Here is a 21,707-nt window from a genome sequence, read left to right as displayed (position 1 = left end):
CTCAGTTACAATTAAGAGTTCTGCATTTTGTGGACGGCTTGCTTCAGAAACAAATAGCATGTTTTCCCAAATGCCATGAACCAACCTCCAAAAATCAGTCCACTGCAAGCAGAACAGAGTGCCTTTTTGTGCAACAAATCACAGCTCTGCCAAGGCGACGTTATTAAAAAAAAAGTGTATTTCTTTATTCAGCAAACACATTTTCTTGCGACAGACACAAGTTAATAAATGAAAACCCACAACTTTATTTCTCTTCATTGAAATACAGAAAGGAAAAAAAAACCTACTAACGAGGTTGGAAAAACAAGAGAGGCAGGTAACAACTGGTCTTATCAAAAACCTCCCAGCTTTTTACTTAGCAGAGCACCGTGAGAGAACTGGGGTGAAGGGGTGAATCGTTGGTCAACAGCAGGTCTCGAGTTTCTCCAGTGTCTGTGGAGTTCCCTCTTTCAACCATTTGCAGCAGGTGCGTGGTAGCCATACTCTCAATTCAAACAATTCCTCTAACTACCTGTCTCTGTGTAAAGGTGTGCAGTGAAGGGAACTAGTTATCTATAAGCTGTGCTAGTGAGGAGGAAGAGGACACTCAGTAAGAACGCTGGACGATGGGTGAAGAGTTTGAATACAAGAGTGACGAGTAGAAACAGTGAAGTGAGGAGAGTGCGAGGCGGTTCATAGGGTCGCCATTTCATGAGTAGTGGTTTTTTAAGTGTGTCAAATTATGAAGAACTGAGAGTCAATCAACCTCCAACCACAATGATTCATGGGATGAAAAAATGCAAGTCCGTGGATATTTAAGTGAAGTGAGGAATTCTTCTATGTCTCAGTGGCCCCCTAGATCCTAAACAGCGGCATTTCTGGTTTGAATTCACACTGAATGGATGTTAATGCTGACAAAGAAAGCCGAGAACGTTTGCCAAGGCTGAAGGACAGATCTCAGAGCCTGTGCTAAGTGCCCAGGAGAGAGAAAAAATCCTATGTTAAAGTGTTCAGAATGGTACCTGCAGGGGGGCACACAGTCCAGCTGCTTTGCAAACGGGCAGACCTGCTTCATGGTAGGGGGCGGTCCATCTTGCTGCTCTGTAGGAAGACCGCTATGTTGCTGATGGTCTGAAGGTCCCAGTAACGGCTCGTGAGACAGACTGCATTCGTCAATAGAGGCAGCTCCATCAGTCAGTAAGTCCATCACTGGCTACTAGTCCCGTAGGAAAGTTAAAGAAGGTTTAGGCCTTCTTTAAGTGCTATTTATCACACCTGATAAATAACGATACCACGGGGTGCTTAATTTATCAGGTGCCATAAGTAACACCTATTAGGAGTAAGTGGGGAATAAAATGCCGATTTTTAAGTTTAACGTGCAAAATCCGCATAATACGGTAAATACCATATGCTTTTACCCAGTTAAATGCTGGCAGGTTTGACATGCTGAAATGTATCTACGGTTGACGTATTTAACACTTAATTCTGACTCCTAAATACACAAGGGTTTAGGCAGGGGGCGGAATACACCAACCAACTCGTAAACAGGCCCTAAGAGGCAAGAGAGACAAAAGCAGATAATTTTTCTCTTGTCCCGAGTTTCTGAAGCTGCTTCCTAGCTAATATGAGTGTTTGAATTAGGACAAATGCCCTCATTTATGAAGTGTTTCATCTTGGCTCAAGACAGTCTTGTGGGTGTGTTTTTGGTCTATGATGCTCTTAGTGAAAATGTTTAATAAGTAGGGCCTTAAATCTTTGTGGGGGCTGCACTGGAAGACATTACATAAACATCACCTGGTATTCTATTATAGAAACACCAGCCAGACTAGTTGCAAGTTTGGTTAAAAAAACAAACAACAACAAAAAAATAACATGTAGTGAACAAGCATCTACCACTTTGGCAAAAAACGTGTCTAGACATTTTTACTTCAGCACGCATACTAATAATACATAAATTAAAACCAGTGGCTAAGGCACTAAACAATGTGACTTTTTCCCATCCCTCTTACATTTCAGCTACAGATTTTTTTAAATGTATTTTATTACAACGTTTTGCAACTTCACAGCACTTGATGGGGCTTGTGAGCAAAAATGTAACTTTCTTTTGAAACACAAACCTAAGGGGAATGGGTGTCAAGGGAGTGTTTTTTCCACGTTTCCGCTCCTGGCGTACCATCCCAATTTTGGGCACTCTGATGCAGGGTACTCCCAGATCTGGGCAATGGTCCAGGTCCAACCTCAGTCCAAGAGGACTAGGTCTTTAATTTCTTCGTACTTTATGATGAAGTATGGGTAACACTGATCATTGTCAAAAATCACATAGATCTGTGGGTCCCGCAGGCTGTCAACGCATGAGTCATAAAGGTCACTGGCGGGATCTTCTGGCACCAGGGCAGGGGGTCGCCTGAAAGTACAGATGCCAGGTGTGGACTTGCCAACCAGCACTTTGGAGAGAAAGACATAGTGATGACCGCTGGGCGAGCAGGGAGCATAGCGGTGAGAGTACTTAGCTTTCCTGGCAAAGTAGCTGCCCTGCCCGTAGATGGTGGCGTGCTTGCCAGAGAGCCGTGGATCAAAGTTGTGTTTGCAGATGGCATCGATTGAAGAGTGTGAGGTACCATGGAATAGATGGCGCTCGTTGACAAGCCATTCCTGTTCGGACAGTTTTCGGGACATGTGCTCTTTTTTACTGTGGAGGAAAAGAAAATTAGTTAATTAGTGGTGGATTTCCTTTTGGGTGGACAATGCATTGAATAAAAAAAAAAAAAAAAAAAAAAAAAAAAAAAAAAGTACAGCAGATTATCTTGTGAATGAAACCAACTCTGACCTGGTACAAGTGCACCATCGTGAATACTGACGAGGTCGCCTTACCCAAAACTCAAAGGCATTTAATCTTGAGATACCAGTCCACGCTCTTCTCATAACCCTGATCATCAGGTCTCTGTGGTCCACTGAAGCATACCATCTTCTGGTCCCTTCTGAAAATCCCTAGCACTATTCTAGACATTGCCTTACCAGTGTTGGCCTTACCATGTGCAGAAGAGGCCCTGGTGGTAATTGTAATAAGACAATTCCCTTTCCACTGACAAACACATTAAGTGACTTCCTGTTCTTTTCCATTCACCACATGGGGCACCTAAAATGGCTACCATGTTCATGGAGACTGCCACAGGGATAGATTCTGTTCCTGTTCCTCCTCACTGTCTGCATGGCCACTCTGGCTCTCATTCTGGATCCTATAATGTTGGCTAAAGTACGTACTTCGCTATATTTCTCCTGGTGTAGAGTCAACCATGGATGCATTAAAAAAATGGCATCTAGGTTTCTACTTTAGGCTGATCAAGGGCATGGGCTCTCCTTTCAACTGTCTGCTTTTTAGTCTATTCTCTACCGTGGCCAGAGCCTCCCCTGAACCCCTTTCATAAAGTATGAACTCTTGAGGTTTTGTTATACTTGGAACTCTTAACATAATCTAATGAGACATAGGCCCTTATTATGACCCTGGCGGTCTCCTGACCACCAGGGCCATGTTGGCAGTCTCACTGCCAGCAGGCTGGCGGTGAAGACTGCCATATTATGAGTGTGGCGGGTAGGCCTTTGCCAGCCCATAACATCCCCACTCATACCGCCAGGGGGGTTGGAGCTGCCAGGCTGGAGATGAGCATCTCCGACCTGGCGGTCCACAGAAGACTGCCGGTGGTATTTTGAGCCGCCTTTCAGCCAGGGTTTCCGTGGCGATATCACCACCACAAAAACCCTGGCAGAAAGGCTACTGGTGACAGGGAATTTCTTCCCATCACTGGCAGATGACTACTCCCCCCACCACAGCAAGCACAAGAGCCCCCGCACCCTCACCAGGTACATGCACACAGACACACACATGTGCACCACACACTCATTCACCAACACCGACATACACGCATTCACTCACATGCATCCATACACACATTCACTGCAACTCTCATACATGCATTCACTGCAACATTCATACACGCATTAACACACATACGCATGCACACGCAAACACCCACTCACACATGTACAGACAACAACCCCTAATCCCCCCCCCCCCCACCATCGGATGCCTGACTTACCTTATCTAGCGAGGAGGTCAGCAGTGGTTGTGCTGGCGGGCAGCGGTGCTTGGGAAGTTCCACCACCGGCAGCGCCCCACCACCAGGACACTACCAAAGGCCGTATTACTGCTCGTAATATGGCGGGAGGTGTCCTATTGGCAGGGCAGGGCCGGTGGTGGAACCGCCTAAGCGCCGCTGCCCGCCAGCACAACCACTGCTGGATTTCCACCCACAATGTGGTGAAAATCCAGCAGTACTCATAATATGGTTGCAGTCTTCTGGCACCTGTGGCTTTGGCAGTCTTTGAAAAAGACCGCCAAAGTTATAATGAGGGCCATAGTCTTTATACAGCGCTCACTGCTACTATCCATGCACCCAAGCTCTTCATTCTACATCCACAGTCCTGCGCACCACTTGGTACCATGAAAAGCATATGTTCTTCGTAGACACATATTTGCCAATAAAAGTTCCACCTTCTTCAAGGTGGACATAAGACAATCAACTATATATAGCACATCAATACTAGACCGTAGTGATCAACATATCTATATATAACACTCTGTAGTTATAGTTAAGGTTACCAGAGATGGAGATTATACCCTTTCACACCGCTGTACTGTACAACACTGTACAACACTCCTTGATACTCTAAACCCACCAATCAACACTGTACGCAACTCTTTGTATGCCACTGAACCCCTCTTTACTCCACTCTACGCCACTCCATGCCATTGTACTTAACACTGTAATTTAACCTGTACTCCACAAAATCAACTAAACTGTATGCTGTTTTACTCTATTGTAGTCTACATCACTTTCCAATACTGTACGACACCCCACTACACTCTACTGTACAACACAGTAATCCAATTTATGGCACTTTTCATAGACTGTATGCTACGCCACTCCAGACTGTTGCACTCTATTACAGTATACGACATGCCACTCCACTCTGTGACACTTTACTCCTCTCTACAGTACCCCACTCCAGTTTACTCCACTCTACGCCACTCCACAGTCTGGACCTGTAGTCCACTGTATGCAACTCCACTCTACAACTCTGTACTACACACTATGCCACTATACTCCACTCTGTGCCTCTATACTACACTGTATGAAACAACGACACGCCACTCAACTTCTCCCTACTATACACTACTCCACTATATGAGGCATCATTCTACGAGACTCCTCCATTGTACTCTACGACACTCCACTTGAAGATACTTCACTCTGACTCTACTTCTCCCTACTACCACAGTACCACATGCCGTTCCACTGTTCTAGGCGCTGCTCCAGTGTACAATACTTGACTCTACTATAGGAGACACCATGCCTCTACACTATGACACTTTACTACACTGTACGATACACTACAACACTCTGTTCTATTCCAATCTACAGCACTCCACTCTAAAACAATAGACTTTACAACCCCATCCTCAACCGTATTGTATGACACTCCACATAAATCTCCACTTGCGACATTGGACTCTACGATAGGACACACATTTTATTTAAAAAAAAGTTTTTACAAAAAATAAAAATATTTTTTTTGAAATTCAATGAAAAAAAACATAGGTTAAAGCTTAGTTATAGTTAGGAAAATGTATTTTCCTATACAAACCAAGTTTAAACTACACAAGCTTTAAACATTGTACAGTTATAGTTATTACTTTCATTTACAATTTATCCACCACCTTCAAATTTTTATAAGTAGTGATATCATTACATACTCTTTTCAACTTGCTAAACGGACAACACGAACTATAACTTGCCACTCTCAGTCAGTTAACCACATGATAGTTAAAAGTATCATCGTTACACCTGCCCTTCCCAGTAGCCAGTCCACTAACTCTTCCAAGTAACAACCACCTACACCAGAACTCTCCTTTAGCTACGTCTTTTACACATGCACCAGGCAATCACCACAAAAGCCCATACATCAATACACAAGGCCACAAATCACCTCAGTACCCTAGGGTCCTCTCAACAAACCACACAGGCAGAAGATACATCCTTCTAACCTACAGAAGAGGCCCTACTACATCTCTCCACACCACACCAGTGAGGCAGCATATCCTCTACACAAAACAATGCCATCATAGCACTATAGCGTATTCCCAAAACAATCCTCATCTCAGCGAAACATACACACCTGAAGCCTAAACAGGAAGTCTCTCAGCCTAAATCCATAGATTAATATTTCAAATCCTTTTCTCTGCTTCACCTTTACAAGTAGGTCAACTGCACAATAAGGAAAGGGCTCACATCGGTGAAGACAGACTGGGCATAGATCTAGCCTGAAATATGGGAACCCTCCTCCTCAAAGACTGTGGTCTTGAAAAGTGCTAAGCCACCACCCCTACCTTTCATTAGCCAATTAGCCTTGGGAAACTTTTAAGGCCCGACTCCTTCCTATCTTGAATTCCCGAAGAAAAGCAACCATAGAACCCAAAAGTACAAAACACCATATACAGAGCATGGTGGTTCACTTCACCCCTGCTCCCCACAGATAATTCTAGGATATAAAATACACTCAACGGGGACAAGTGACAGGACAGGGCCAGTGTAAAATAATACATTTCAGGTCTCCAATAATAGCCTGGAACTACCTACCTATCAAACAGAACTTCAGGATTCCAGTCTATATCACTACATACTAACCCACCATCTGAATCTCCACCAACTGGATTAGACCAGCTATCACAAAAAGGGTTCTACAGTCAGTTGCGCTGGTTACAGTCAGTAGAAGAGTACAACACAGTACCCGCAGGAAGATAATTGCACCGAATTTGCATCAGGGGAATGGCAGCTGATATGGGTTAGGCGGATTGTCACAAGACGATAATTTCCACCGCAAGCCATCAAGTGGAGGCAACCTCACTACTCACTGCAATGACACACTGGTTAGATTGGAAGGTTGCAAGACCCTCATGGAACACCTCAGTGCAACCAAAGCACACCCACGGAGAACCCACATCACAAATATTTTAAGAGGAGAAATCCACATTGGAGAACCTCTATTGGATGAATCACAGGCACAGATCATAGTCTGTACAAAGTGCAACAAAGTTACACAAGTTGTAGATGCTATGCGGTCACCCAATAAGAGGACACAACATCACATACTCCCATCTCATCAGATTATTCCCGCAATTCACAACTGCAATCCAATTTATGCCAGCCTCTTCATTGAAAACATCCCACATACAAGCGGCCCAGAATTATGCAGGAATCACGCTCTCTGTGCTGTTCCAAACACACTACCTTAGACGGTAAGGCTTTGCTGTTGTTTCCGACACTGGAAGCATATGCTTCAGTGTGCCCCAGGCTTTTTGTGCACACACTTCCTCCTACCATGGTAATGTTTTCCAAAAATATCAGCCAACCAGATGCCTTTCGTCAGCTTCTTTGAGCCCACTACTCGTCCAGCCAGGTAAATAGAATTGGGGATAAGTCCATATAACCTCTACCCTCTGGAATTCTCCTTCTACAGCTTGGGTTGTAACCAGAAGGAGCAGGTGAATTTTCGAAATTGCGAAGAATACCAGAACGTCACCTGTGTACGAAGGATACAGGTGAGGAATTCCAGATTATAGACTGGAGGCATCTCCATCTTGTCCCTCGAGTAACTACTTCTGATATTCTACAGAAATCTGAAAATTGTCCTGTTCATAGAGGCTTATGACAAGTGAATCTTGATGTCGGCTGTTCCACACTAAAAGTTAGCTGGACGCCATTAACTGCTCATCCCATGTATGGCCTTCAGGACTGCACTCGCACACTATCTACAGCCTGGTCTTTCCTTCTCCCTCCCATGGTATGCACTCTAAAGGGATGAAGATCACAAACGCCCCCCATCAAAATACAATTAGATGCGTCAACCACTCCTTCTCTACCTTAAAACAGTGCACTGCATTATTTCATATTCCAAGTGTGCACTCTGGAAGGTGCACTACATTCCCAGTTGAAAAGAGCACCACATGCCTATTCCACCTCTGTCTTCCAGCCAAGAGACACAATAATACCAGAACTGCTGCACTATTACCTCTCCTAGCGGGGCATCATGTCTCCTTCCTGCAGTACCCAATATCAGAAACGCCGTGTAAGTTCCCCTCCAATGGTATTTAATATCGGAGATAGTGCATTGTCTCCCATCGCACTGGTACCCAATATCAGTCAAACAAAGCATCATGCCCTCCCACAGGCACACATTTCCCAGCTGTAAGATGCCTCCTTTACTACTGACAAGCTTTTTATCAATTACAAGTTTCCATTCGCTTTCAAGCGGGACTTAATTTCCAAGCACGGGTCTACCTCCAAGTATCAAGACAAACGCAATAAGGATAGAAGCAATTACAACTGTGGCAAGAGAATGTATCTTATGTGAGTGGGCCCAGTGGGCTTGCCCTTTCACTCACCGTTTGTACTTGTCCCACAGGAAGCAGTTCTGTACTCGTTGGATGCTGACGATCATGTACTTCGACTCTGGCATAGTCTTGTGGAAGAAGCTGTAGATGAGCCGGTAGCCTCGGTCTTCAAAGGACATAGGGACCTGGGTGAAATCTTTCATGGTGTCAACCTCAAGCCATGTCTCGGGGTAAGGCTGGTAAACACAGGAGGTGCTCGAGGCCTGTGGCGCAGGTAAGGCGCAGTTCTCCAGGCAGTCTGTGCCATACAAGGTGCTAAAGCAAGGAATGGGAGTGAAAGAGTAATATATGAATTGGGATACCCAGATGCCAGCGTGCAAGCTACTCTGCCACCACAATCTGATGACAGTCATTTCTGAAGTAAAAAGTATACAAAAAGGAATCCCACCGAGAGTTAGTCACCCAGATAAATGAGGTTCATTCCAGTTACTGACTTTAAATAATAAAGAAACCTGAGATGCAGACACCTACATGACACAAAAGAAGTTCCATCTTAGGCATGACATGCAAGAAACAAAAAAAACAAACTTGGAAGAATTTATCCCCCCAGAGGGTGTGTGTTGTCATTAGGGTAATAACCAGAGATGATAAGTAAGGAGAGTCAATGAAGGAGAATATACAGCAAAAATAAATAGATAAAGGCACACTAGCAAGCCAATACGTTTTGCCCTAACAGGACGATTTTCACATTAAAGGGTTTGCCAATGGTTGCTCACATTGGACTTCCATGTATTTTATTACTTATAGTTACGTCAGTGTAAAAAAAAGCTGGAATGGTAAAGTAAAAAAAATATATACAAATGCAAGGGCAGACGGTGCATAATGACCCCGGCATGTGTGAGCACATGGCGGAGATCGTGGAATGGCACTTTAAGAAAATAATTCCAAGATGGCCTATCTGTGCTTGCAAGCGTGCATATGTGCATGATCCACTAGCAGCCTTTTTTATGGTCCAACATGGACATTTGAGAATAATAAAATAAAAAAACTGATTTGTTCAGGAGTGCAAAAAGGGAAGCAAACGTTCTGGTAGCACCTAGCAGGTGCAGAGCCAGCAAACTAAAAAAAACGTTTTTAAAAAAACATAGGGAAAGGGAAAGGCATGTGCAGGAGAACACTAAAGAGCAACAGACTAAATGGAGAAGAGATGAATTTGAGAAGATAGAGGGTACAGAGGGGTAGAAAGAGAGCGCGAGAGAGAGAGACAGAATGAGGAGTCACTACTTTTTTAGGCTGTTTGCATGCGTTACAAGTTGTGAGCAGATACCAACTTTGACTGACTACCCTGCTAGCCACTACCTACAGCCAGAGTAGCCAACGACTGAATGGGGATGTTGTAAAACCCATTCAGTAGATGGAACTGCAGGTGTGTGTTGCCTGGGGACGATATCTCTTGCCCGACAGTTGAAGCGGTCTGTAGACGGGCGACAAATAGAGGGCAGTGTGTACAATGAGGGAAAAGTAAAGTGGTACTCAATTTACCGAAGCTGTGGAAGCAGCATAACAGGTGAGCGGAAGACAGGGCGAGAGCAAATTTGCCTTTTGGTGCCAGTGACAAGGTTCTGCTGGTAGCCGGCTAAAAGATCCATGATGTACTGGTACTGAAGCGTCCGGCAGTGGGCCTCTCGCACTCCGTTCCGCAGGGCCTCTTCAATGTTCTGCACAAAAACCTGAGGAACGAGGCAAAAAAGTAAATCACTTCGCAGCTGGATAGTGTAGGGAAATCCATTCTTTTGCCATGCTCTAAACGTTTGCTTTCACTCTGAGCATCCTTCATTTCTGATCCCTGCGGAGGCTGAAGTACTGCTAACTGGACTTCTGTTACAATAAACAGCTAACCATTTTTTACTCTAAACTGCCATACAAGCCTGCTAAAACTTTGCCTACAGTTCCTGCTGCAGTTCTACATAGAGCAGATACAGGCTGAAGTGAAGGAATTCTTTCCACACCTGCACCTTCAAATGGATAATGTGATTTTAAAAGTGCTTGTGCAGAAGTGCAGCCAGAAGCCTGGGGGAAACATGGATTATTAAAAATTAATTATGGTAGTATAGGAAAGCGCTATTAACTTTGTTTTAACAGTGTACAAACGATCTGATTATAAAATAACAGCAGTCAAGTTGGATTTCTGTTACCTACAATCTTCTACTTGTTCGGGACTATGAACATTTGAAGATGTTTTTACCAAGGTACTTCAGTAGAAATAAACTTTCTGGGAAACTGGACTGCAATGCTACAAAAAACACAGAACTTAGAAGATTTTTCATTACAATACGTGCACTTTTCACTGAAGGCATTTTCATCTGAAGAAACTGCTGCGGTTGTAAGCGTCTCAATTAGTGGGAAAGGGTATGCACTGCAGACCACAGTGACCGCTACTTGGTGGCCAGGTTGATAAAGAAACTGATTTTTAGGGTCTGTGGCAGCTCAGCAACGACTCACATCACTTCCATAGCGTGGCGTTCTAAGCCCCCCATATGTAAGGAAGTGGAGGTCCAGGGAAGAAAAACAGAAATGAGAATCTGCCCGGTGCAAAGGCGCCTCCTGCTCACAGAATAAACTAACATACACGTCCCCGAATGCTGGAGCTAAAGCCAGATTCTAAATGATTCGCCTAGAATGAGCTTCCAGGCCATGAAACACATTTGATAAGATGTGTTGCTGCATGTTATGATGATAAGTGGAGAATCGTTGGTTGCTTCAAACATGGTTTGTCCCAATGGTACACAGTGGGTATAGAAGGGAGACACTGTGTGGGCTGTCTCCCAGGAATTAGACTTATGCTGCCTTCTTGGACTGTGTTTATAGTTTGCCTGCTGTCAAATATTTGTTTGTAACATGTACATTCTCCAAATATAACCTAATCCACGGTAGCACCCAGTCCTTATTTGCAATGGCTGCCTGGTGCTCGTCCATTTGAAGAGTCAAAGGGAGAACGGTGCAGGAAGTAGCATATACAGGGAGTGCAGAATTATTAGGCAAGTTGTATTTTTGAGGATTAATTTTATTATTGAACAACAACCATGTTCTCAATGAACCCAAAAAACTCATTAATATCAAAGCTGAATATTTTTGGAAGTAGTTTTTAGTTTGTTTTTAGTTTTAGCTATGTTAGGGGGATATCTGTGTGTGCAGGTGACTATTACTGTGCATAATTATTAGGCAACTTAACAACAAAAAAAATATATACCCATTTCAATTATTTATTATTACCAGTGAAACCAATATAACATCTCAACATTCACAAATATACATTTCTGACATTCAAAAACAAAACAAAAACAAATCAGTGACCAATATAGCCACCTTTCTTTGCAAGGACACTCAAAAGCCTGCCATCCATGGATTCTGTCAGTGTTTTGATCTGTTCACCATCAACATTGCGTGCAGCAGCAACCACAGCCTCCCAGACACTGTTCAGAGATGTGTACTGTTTTCCCTCCTTGTAAATCTCACATTTGATGATGGACCACAGGTTCTCAATGGGGTTCAGATCAGGTGAACAAGGAGGCCATGTCATTAGATTTCCTTCTTTTATACCCTTTCTTGCCAGCCACGCTGTGGAGTACTTGGACGCGTGTGATGGAGCATTGTCCTGCATGAAAATCATGTTTTTCTTGAAGGATGCAGACTTCTTCCTGTACCACTGCTTGAAGAAGGTGTCTTCCAGGAACTGGCAGTAGGACTGGGAGTTGAGCTTGACTCCATCCTCAACCCGAAAAGGCCCCACAAGCTCATCTTTGATGATACCAGCCCAAACCAGTACTCCACCTCCACCTTGCTGGCGTCTGAGTCGGACTGGAGCTCTCTGCCCTTTACCAATCCAGCCACGGGCCCATCAAGACTCACTCTCATTTCATCAGTCCATAAAACCTTAGAAAATCAGTCTTGAGATATTTCTTGGCCCAGTCTTGACGTTTCAGCTTGTGTGTCTTGTTCAGTGGTGGTCGTCTTTCAGCCTTTCTTACCTTGGCCATGTCTCTGAGTATTGCACACCTTGTGCTTTTGGGCACTCCAGTGATGTTGCAGCTCTGAAATATGGCCAAACTGGTGGCAAGTGGCATCGTGGCAGCTGCACGCTTGACTTTTCTCAGTTCATGGGCAGTTATTTTGCGCCTTGGTTTTTCCACACGCTTCTTGCGACCCTGTTGACTATTTTGAATGAAACACTTGATTGTTCGATGATCACGCTTCAGAAGCTTTGCAATTTTAAGAGTGCTGCATCCCTCTGCAAGATATCTCACTATTTTTGACTTTTCGGAGCCTGTCAAGTCCTTCTTTTGACCCATTTTGCCAAAGGAAAGGAAGTTGCCTAATAATTATGCACACCTGATATAGGGTGTTGATGTCATTAGACCACACCCCTTCTCATTACAGAGATGCACATCACCTAATATGCTTAATTGGTAGTAGGCTTTCGAGCCTATACAGCTTGGAGTAAGACAACATGCATAAAGAGGATGATGTGGTCAAAATACTCATTTGCCTAATAATTCTGCACTCCCTGTACAAGAACCGGGAAGAGATATGAAGGATGCTGAGAGGCTCTGCGCTGCATCATCTGGCATCTCCAAAGGCAAAATAAAACTTTTGATTTCATAAATATTATATTTATGTACTGCCAATGTCATACACTCAGGACTCGATTCACAAAACATCGTCCCAAAGAAATCTCATTGCAGAGATTCTGCCACGAATGTGGCGACTCCACCATGACTGCGGAGGCTCTTTGTAAATCATGCCCTCAGTTTCTAGTATTCATTCCGTCTTGGAGCACCAACTTCCCTTAGCTGTGGGTCTTAGTTTCTTTTGTTCCCCTTTGGTGTTTGTAAAAAAATGCTGCAGGGTCAATTGGTACTTCTGCCTATTCTCAACAGTGTGGACTGTGCAGAAGGCAGCCGGGCTATGGAATTCTCACATGTAATTATGGGAAGTGAGAAGCTATGGTCGGCAGTCAAAACTTGCTGCAATGTAAACCTCATTGTTCACACCAACGAAGTACTTTACACTGACATTTTAATTGTTGCTACAATTTGGTAGATCCTGCTCGGTTTCCTTCCTTCTAGTCTTTTTGCAGAAGAGTCTCCCCACCTTCCTTTGCACCTTGAGACTGCAAATGGGCCATAAGTTGGGGGATGTGGAGCAGGGTCTGCTAGTGGACGTGAAGTGAAATAAAATGATAACACTGTCTATTCCTTCACCATTATTGCAGTAATACAGTCATTGTTCGAGAAAAGTACTTTGTGTCAATTTTTTATTTGCATGAGGTTTTTGTTATGAAAAACATCACCATCACCTTCTGATGGAGGTGCCTAGTGTTAACATACCACGGTCTTGGCAACAAAAAGTCACTTCCATGGCAAAGGCTGTGTTGTACAACAAACTGGCTATAAAACGCAACCTAAGCGGCACTCCTTCAATATTAACTGCCAATTTTCCCTGCTTTCAAGGATTTCTTTACAGAATGAAAAGAGGTAAGGAATACGCCATTAAAGCAACACTCACCGGTGAGCATTCAAACCAGTCCAACGCTTCCTTGTAGTAGTACTTGTAGACAGTGTGAAAGGACACATTGGGATCAGCAGAAGTGCTCAGTCGCCGCACACGGTTGAAGACACTGCTGTACCAGATGAGCATAGAGTGCAGGTCAATGACGAATCTGACGCCCCTGTGAAATACGCAAACGTCAAGAGACCACAAGGAGTATGAGGAGGAGCCAGAGAAACATAACAGCCTTTCTGAAAGCAAGAGGTACCTGGAACTTTTCCAATCAGAGTTCATGTATATCCACAGTTTTATTGCAACCAAAGGCCATGGTTAACGTCAAAGAAGGTACACAGAGGAGCAAAGTTGACCTGGGGCAATATATTGATATTAGTATCACTGCTGAGCCTAGCCTTAGACACACCTTTGCAGAGCTATGTCCTGGAGTAATCCCTCTCCTGCTAAGAATTAGCCTAAGCTTGTAAATATGTGGACACCATTGCTAGAGATGTGTAATGTTTCCTTGTCAAACATGGCACATTTCTCAGACTCACAAGTTTTATATGATTCCCTCATACATGGAGGATAACGACGATAATAGCTCATCTTTGACAAAAAATGGGTGTTTAGTCTGTGAAAAATATAGATGCAGAAACTTCCATCTCTAGGGACCTCTATCAAAGGTCTTCCTCCATTAGGAGCAATCAAAGCTTGTGAATCTCAAATGGATCTCAATGAAGACCGCAAATGTTACAGGTAAATAACTTTCCATCTTCACGGAGGCCACTGCATGATTTTTTCTGGTTAAAGGGTTAACCGCTGGTGTGCTCACATCTCTCCTTTTTCATGCACATCTACTTAACTTAAATGGACTGCACTATGGAACTTAAAGGAATTATTCAGTAGAACGTTCACTCTCTAATCCATACAGTTGTCTAGTAACCAACTTTTAGGACATAGTCAGAATACGCAACAACTGGGAACTAGTTATAAAACCTTCCATCTCTTTGAAGCCACAGACCACGTGCATACATTCTGTCCCCCATGCATTCCAGTACATCAGTGGAAAGTAAGTGCCACCCTCTCCACTGTTTTGCCACTGCACGAGCTGTAACATAGGATTTAATCTTATTGATGGCATGGAAATGATGACAGAAGTGTTGGTTTCATGAAATACATTGTAAATCGTCATAGGTTTGACTCTTCGCTGCCACTAACCAAGGACAACTTACAATGACACTTGAAAGCGTTCTTTCGGTTGTTATAATAATACCCTACTATTGTTACACCGCAGCGCTCGCGGGCTCAGGTTGCCGCGGCCGACGCCCGGGCCGCGGTAGACGCCGAGGCAGACACCCAGGTCGCGGCGGTCACCGCGGCTCCGGCGAGGGCCATAAAGGCTCCAGGGAGCCGGTCTGGGGGTCACGGCGCTCGCCGCTCCCCCTTTTTTAAGTTCTGCCTTAAAGGCAGACGCGGCAGAGCCTGAAACCCCGAGGGGGTTTCAGGCATGGCCGCACACAGCGCATTATGCGCTTAACATTTATTTCTCTTGCATGTATTCACCTGCCCACCACCACTTACCGATGTTCCTAGGACAAACCGAACCCTTACACTGGGGGTTCTTTATACTTGCCTTTTTTCTCTTCCCAGCATGCTTACCACTTCCTCTCTACCCAGCATGCATTGTCTAACACACATACCTAATTCATTACTGTTTTCTTTTCCCCAATCCAAGATGGCGGTGTTCTACTTCCTGTTTCCTGTTTCCTGTCCAGGGGTATTTAAGGGGATTCCAACTGCCTGTTCATTGCGTTGCAACACTCCTTGGTGATAGTCACGCTCCTATTTGATATCCTGCTGCGAATCCTGTCTGTTCCTGATTTGCTTTGTTTTCCTGCCTTCCTGAACTGCGGTCCTAATACCCTGGTGTCCTCCTTTCGTTTCAGGGAGTTCCTGTGGAGGTTTTTTACCCTACTGGGGTTTTTCCTCTGGGACTCCTTCTGGAGGGCACGGACTGTAGTGGTTCGCTCATACCAAACAGCACCGTGGCTACCGGAAGGGGTCGCCCCTACCTCGGCCAGAGCAGAACCCGTTGGAACAAGGACCGTTCCCCTACGCCTCTCCGCTGCGAGGGTAAGACCGTTGAGAACCGCGACAACTATGTGCGGCTTGCACATGCGTGCATTCCCTAACAGCCTGCACTCTGGGATGTGGAGTCGAACCCATCCTATTTCTGTTAATTTCCAGAAGGTACATGTTCCTTCTGTTATGCACTTGTATAACTATGGGAAGATTTCATGTGGATTTAAACAAGAATAATAGGTAGTCGCAAGGACATTTTATTATTTAAGACTGCACATGTCCATGTAGGCCTTTGGTAACTCTCTATGGAATGGTCTTCAGTGTTCTGGAAACTTGGTATCTATCATGATCAACGGAGGTGAGATCTAAAAGTTAGAAACGTCTGGCTGTAGGTGTTTGCTGATGAAGCCATTTCTAATGGACTAGTTATTTAATGCTGCAGGGACTTGGAATCAGGAGGAGGAGGAGAACGTTTTGCAGCTCGCATTTAAGATTTTATTGTGGCAGGTGTATGTTCCTCAAAAATGTGCTTTGTACATGACGTTTTATGGTATGGGGTACTCCGTAGAAGCCAGAAAAGCATATAATTGTTAAAAAAGCACATTTAAAAAAAAAAATGTTTATTACAATATTAAACACATATAATACATAACGGAAATAAAGTGTATTGCCCAGTATCAAATAATTTGTCCGTGAAACGGCGATTGCTGATGCCAGAATTAGAACTCCAAGGCTCCAGGTTGCAAGGTCAGCTATTTCGCCACTCGACAACCTGTCCTCAGCAAACGCAACAATTTTGAGACGTTTTTGACGAGCACGGCACCGTTTTCTGCTGCTAATAAGCCTGGCAGAAAGCATGAGGAGAAAGTTTGTCCAACTCGGAGAGTGTTAGTGTTTAACTGAGGAGTGTTTGAGGGCAGGATGAATGGGAGGCGGTTTGTACTCAGACCTTTTTAGCTTGTGTTGGACAGAGTGACAGGTGACCTTGCAAAAGTCACGTGAGTGCTGTTTGAAAGCTTTCTTCTTAAGAGGGTTGCATAGCATTACATCTAATTTAAAGCAAGCATTAGCAGGGCAAATAGCTCTGGCATCCTTTAGGCGTACATGGCCTTTATTGCAATGGCCCCACGTTATTGTATGATATTTTAGGATACACTAAAAATAAAAAAGAAACCCAACCGCCCGTAAGCACAAAAGGGTGAACACCTGCCCCCAGTCTCCCCCACCACACACAGACACAGGTAGCTATTGGTTGGATACAGAGATGGATTCAAGACTGTGAGGTTGAATGAAGGGATGAATGGATGGCTGACAATTGGCTGTAAGCAATGGTGGGTGTGTAGATGGATGGGTGTGCTGGCACAGTCGGATGGATGAAGTGCGCGTGGAATGATGGATGGACGGGCGTAGGTGGATGGACGTGTGCTTAGTTGAGATGTGATGGATACATGGAGATGGAAGGATGCAAGCAGGGACAAGTAATAGTAGGTGGGTGTAATTATAAGTGCTTAAGTAAGGTTAGCAACACTACTAGAAGTCGAAGCAAGACTAGAATGCAGAGTATGAGTATGCAGAAGTGTTCCAGTAGGAGTAACTGGAAGTATGAGTAGATAAACAGAGCAGGATTGCATAGGAGTAGGGTTATGAGTAGGAGTCACCAATGGTAGGACTAAAGAGTAATAGCACCGCAAATAAATAAGGTTTCATGACAGCTCTGTTCACGGCGATTAAATTCCAAATGTGAGTGCAGTTAAATACTATCAATTATTCCAAGGAGACAGCACTGTCTAAATGCATTCGCTTCTCGGCACAAAGTCAGCAATGTTTATGGTACTCAACTGTGGGAGCAAAATACAAGAACACTACATTAAAAGTCTGCCATCTCCTTCATGTACTCAGCAAATGGAAGACAATGCATCATTCACATTGTTCTTAACCATTAGTTTAACAATTTATTTACACAATATAATATTGCTTGTTTACTATATTTGTGTTTATTTCCCCACCACTGGATTTTTTTTTTTTTTTTTTTAAACATAGTTGTTGGACCTGGCCCTCTCTGCAGTGTCGCTCCATAACATTTTGCCTTTACCCTCCACTTTTTTGATGAATCTGTTTTTGCTGACCCAAGGACTCTGGCACTTAATCACTGCTAACCAGTGCTTAAGGGGACAGCCACTCCTTAAAACACAGTAACATTGGCTTATCGCCAATTGGCATATTTAATTTACTTGCAAGTCCCTAGTAAAGTTGTTCTACTTGTACCCAGGGCCTGTGAATAAAATGCTACTAGAGGGCCTGCGGCACTCATTGTGTCACTCACTTAAGTAGCTCTTTCCAACATGTCTCAGGCCTGCCATTGCAGCCTGGGTGTGTAGTTTTAAACTGCCATTTCAAACCAACAAAATAAAACCTTTTGCCAGGTTAAGACCTTCCTTTTTAATACATATAAACCACCCCTTGGGTAGGCCCTGAGCAGGGTGCAGTGTATTTAAAAAGTGGGAAATGTACTTCTATGTTTTACATGTCCTAATAGTGGGGAAAAAAAACTTGTGAATTAATTTTCTACTATAGCAAGGCCCACCTCTTCCACAGAAAACTTTAAATATCAACTTGAGTGAAACCTTCTACTTTCAATGTCCACCTTTGAGTCTCTTCTTCCGGTGGACGTTGAGAGAAGTGGTTTCACTCATGTTGAGATTTAAAGATGTTCCTCCCTTAGCCGTTTAGTGCGGGCAGTCGGTCTCTGGGTCACATGAATGAGGGTAGCTTACAGCTGGGCTTTGTGTATTCCTCCTAGACAGCCACACACAAAAGAGAGAGATTAGGTGTGCCTGGATGGGACAGCACTGGCAGGACGGGAGGGCAGAGTTGGCTCAGCCCTACTTACACTTGAATAAGCTGTGTCCTGCCTCCATACAAAGGGCTGCATCCCCTAGTAGTTAGTCTGGGGGCAGGGAAGGCAGAAAGTCTGTGGTCTTCAAATGGAAACCTCTAGAAGCTTCTCCCATTTCAAAAGGAAGGTCCAAATATAAATGTTGGACCTCAGACACCTAGCCTTCAATACACTTCTGGACCTGTGGATGCTCTGCCAGGATGAAGGGTTGCTGTGCTGCTGAAAGGACTGCCACTCTGCTTGACTGCTGCTCTGAAGGACTGCTGTGCTGACCGGTTGCCTGCTGTCCTATTGCCTGGGTGAGAAGAACTGAGCCTCCATATGTTGAACCCTGGACCCCAGAGTGATACAAAGGGCTAGTTGGCTGGCCTACTGACCATACCCTCAGGGACAGAAGGGTCCAACAACCCTGAACCCAACACTTGGACTCTACCATCCAAGTCCTACTGTGTCAAGTGGTGCCACCCCAGTCCTTGACTCTTGGAAGTGGGCCTAAAAGGGCTCTGCCAGCTCATCTGTGGAGCTAGCAAAACTGACATCTCCTCTGCTGCATGGTGAAATCCTGAGCAGAATCAATTTGTGGGATCTCATTGCATGGACTGAACTTGCAGCATGCAGTGGAACCGCTGCCTGTGTGAACCTTTCCTGACACAGACCCTTGCATCACAAGTCTCTCGTCAATAGCAGCCTCGACGACTACCCATGTTTCAGCATCAAAGCTTCACAGCTCCGTGGAACTAGTGCTTCGCCTCGACTGTGCAATGCATCCTTGATGCTGGACTTTACACCGTAAGCCCTCGTCGACGAGGTGGGATGTCACATTGCAGCTCCTCAGAACGGACGCATCTTCGGTGCAGTACCTTGCAACACTCCATACCCAGGATTTATAGTACTCTTGTTCAGCCACTTAACTGGATTCCTGTAGCTGGTCCGGCCTCCATCACAGTCAGCCAGAAATTGTGAGAAAGTCCAGGTCCAGCGTGCCAAGATATCCACAGTTGCCACTTTGTGCTTTACGGCTCTATTTTCACTGGAATCTTTAAATTGCATATCTCCTGGTCTGGATGGATTTTGTAGTTTTGGTCCTATTGTATTTCTTAAACATGATCCTATTTTTCTACATCTGTTGTGGGATACTTTTGTGGCGTGTTTTCACTGCGTTACTGTTTAAGGTGATGCACAAATACAATTACCTTACACATTGCCTCTAAGTTAAGCCTGAGTGCTCTGTGCCAAGCCCCCAGGGGCTGGAGCCCAGATACATTTGGGGTTTGCTTCGGACTTCAACCTCCCAAGGATTGTAGTTTCTTCTTGAGTAGGGATATTGAGCGCATTTTGCAATAAACATAAAGCTAGCATTGTTCAGGGTACTGGTAGCAGAAGGAAATGTGCTGAAGCCTGGGTACACACCCCAGCTTGCTTATTTACTGCAATGGAAGCACTCTTTAGGCAGGCTGACACAACTAATAGCAAGTAGCATAAAAGTGAAAAACGAATACTCCACTGGGCTGTGAATCTTTTTTCACAGAAAGGCTAAAGGCGCAAACCCAAACAAACCGATGACGGAAGTGATCTAACCCAAATTCCCTCTCTGCTCAATGTCAATAGCTCAGGCTGCAGCAGACTTAAAAAATGGAACAACTTTTAAAGCAGGCAAGCATTATTCCAATGAATGTACTAACTTTAATTCTACTGCCAACCCCTAACCGTAATCACTTTTCGATTCTTTATGTGTTTATCTACATGTACGTTTTAAAGCAATGCATTTTCGGTGTCTTAAATAGAGTATTCTGAAAGAAACTCCTTGAAACAGTGGTCACAACAATCCTCTCCCCATCCAGCCCTTCTAGATTAAAAAGCATATGTAGGAGCCCTGTTCTCTGTCCACTAGATTGACTGCATTGTTTCAGGTACTTTTCGGGGCCAAAGTGTGAAGGACGACAGATCTGTTGGGGTTTCCTGCATTCTCACAAGGAGGCCATGCATCTAGGATTTATAGGGGCAATGCTGTGATTTTGTCACATGTCTCGCTAAATTTCAGTAAATGTGGTACGTTTCAGCTTTCCAAGAAGATAGACTGAACACAGAAGGCATGAACGCCAATGCATGAAAGTGCCAGGGGTAGCAGAAGTGACATCACATGCTATTTAAACTTTAGTTGGGCTCACTGATGCAAGCTTACACATACACACACATTCACACAAACACACTCACCTGCAAACAACGTACATTTAATAAAACTATTTTCAACTTATCTCAGCTGCCAGGGAGGGTCATACTCCAGCTAGCTGTAATCCATTCTTTATTAAACTATTAGTAGATAGCTGCCAAAATAGTATTCAACTGCCATTGTGTTTCTGGCACTGAATTTGCCACCTTTAAAGCTGTGGGTCGTAAAGGCAGTGCCAGAGGTCGCAAGTGGCAAGTCAGGATCGCAGCTGCTACCATGGCGACCCCTAAATGAGGTCCATAACAGAGGGGGTAATTTGCATGCGTCGTAGTGCAGAACTGGTGTTTCTTTCCTTGATACAGAATTTTAGTCCTACTTCTATGTTTGTGGAATGTCCTAGTCTTTCATTTTCAAGATCTGGTCATGCTAACAGCCTAGCCTGAACAAGTCACACGCTTTGTTCACAAGCTTGTGCATTAAGACAGTACAGTAAGGTATGAAGAATTTGACAATTTCATCGTGAGTGCGCGGGAATAGCATGAGTCACAACTGGTCCCCAAATCTAAATGACAGCATCTGCCTTCATG

General features: G+C 44.3%; 1 protein-coding gene across 4 annotated transcripts in view; it reads right to left on the bottom strand.

Annotated features, from left to right (window-relative positions):
- Nucleotides 1-166: 166 nt before the first annotated feature.
- LOC138268720 (protein mono-ADP-ribosyltransferase TIPARP-like) overlaps nt 167-21,707 on the bottom strand; it is a 62,105-nt gene continuing 40,564 nt past the window's right edge. For all 4 annotated transcript variants that reach the window (XM_069218652.1, XM_069218651.1, XM_069218654.1 and 1 more), the window contains 4 exons: nt 13,994-14,156; nt 9,971-10,158; nt 8,480-8,743; nt 167-2,668 (listed from right to left, as the gene is read on the bottom strand). In XM_069218652.1, the coding sequence (XP_069074753.1) occupies nt 2,218-2,668; nt 8,480-8,743; nt 9,971-10,158; nt 13,994-14,156 (1,066 nt within the window). In that variant the 3' untranslated portion in view covers nt 167-2,217. The remainder of the gene's footprint in view (nt 2,669-8,479; nt 8,744-9,970; nt 10,159-13,993; nt 14,157-21,707) is intronic.

This window comes from Pleurodeles waltl, chromosome 12 (genome assembly GCF_031143425.1).
Source record: "Pleurodeles waltl isolate 20211129_DDA chromosome 12, aPleWal1.hap1.20221129, whole genome shotgun sequence".
Lineage (NCBI taxonomy): Eukaryota > Metazoa > Chordata > Amphibia > Caudata > Salamandridae > Pleurodeles > Pleurodeles waltl.
Note: the sequence above shows the minus strand (reverse complement) of the source record. Positions and strands in the feature narration are given on the sequence as shown.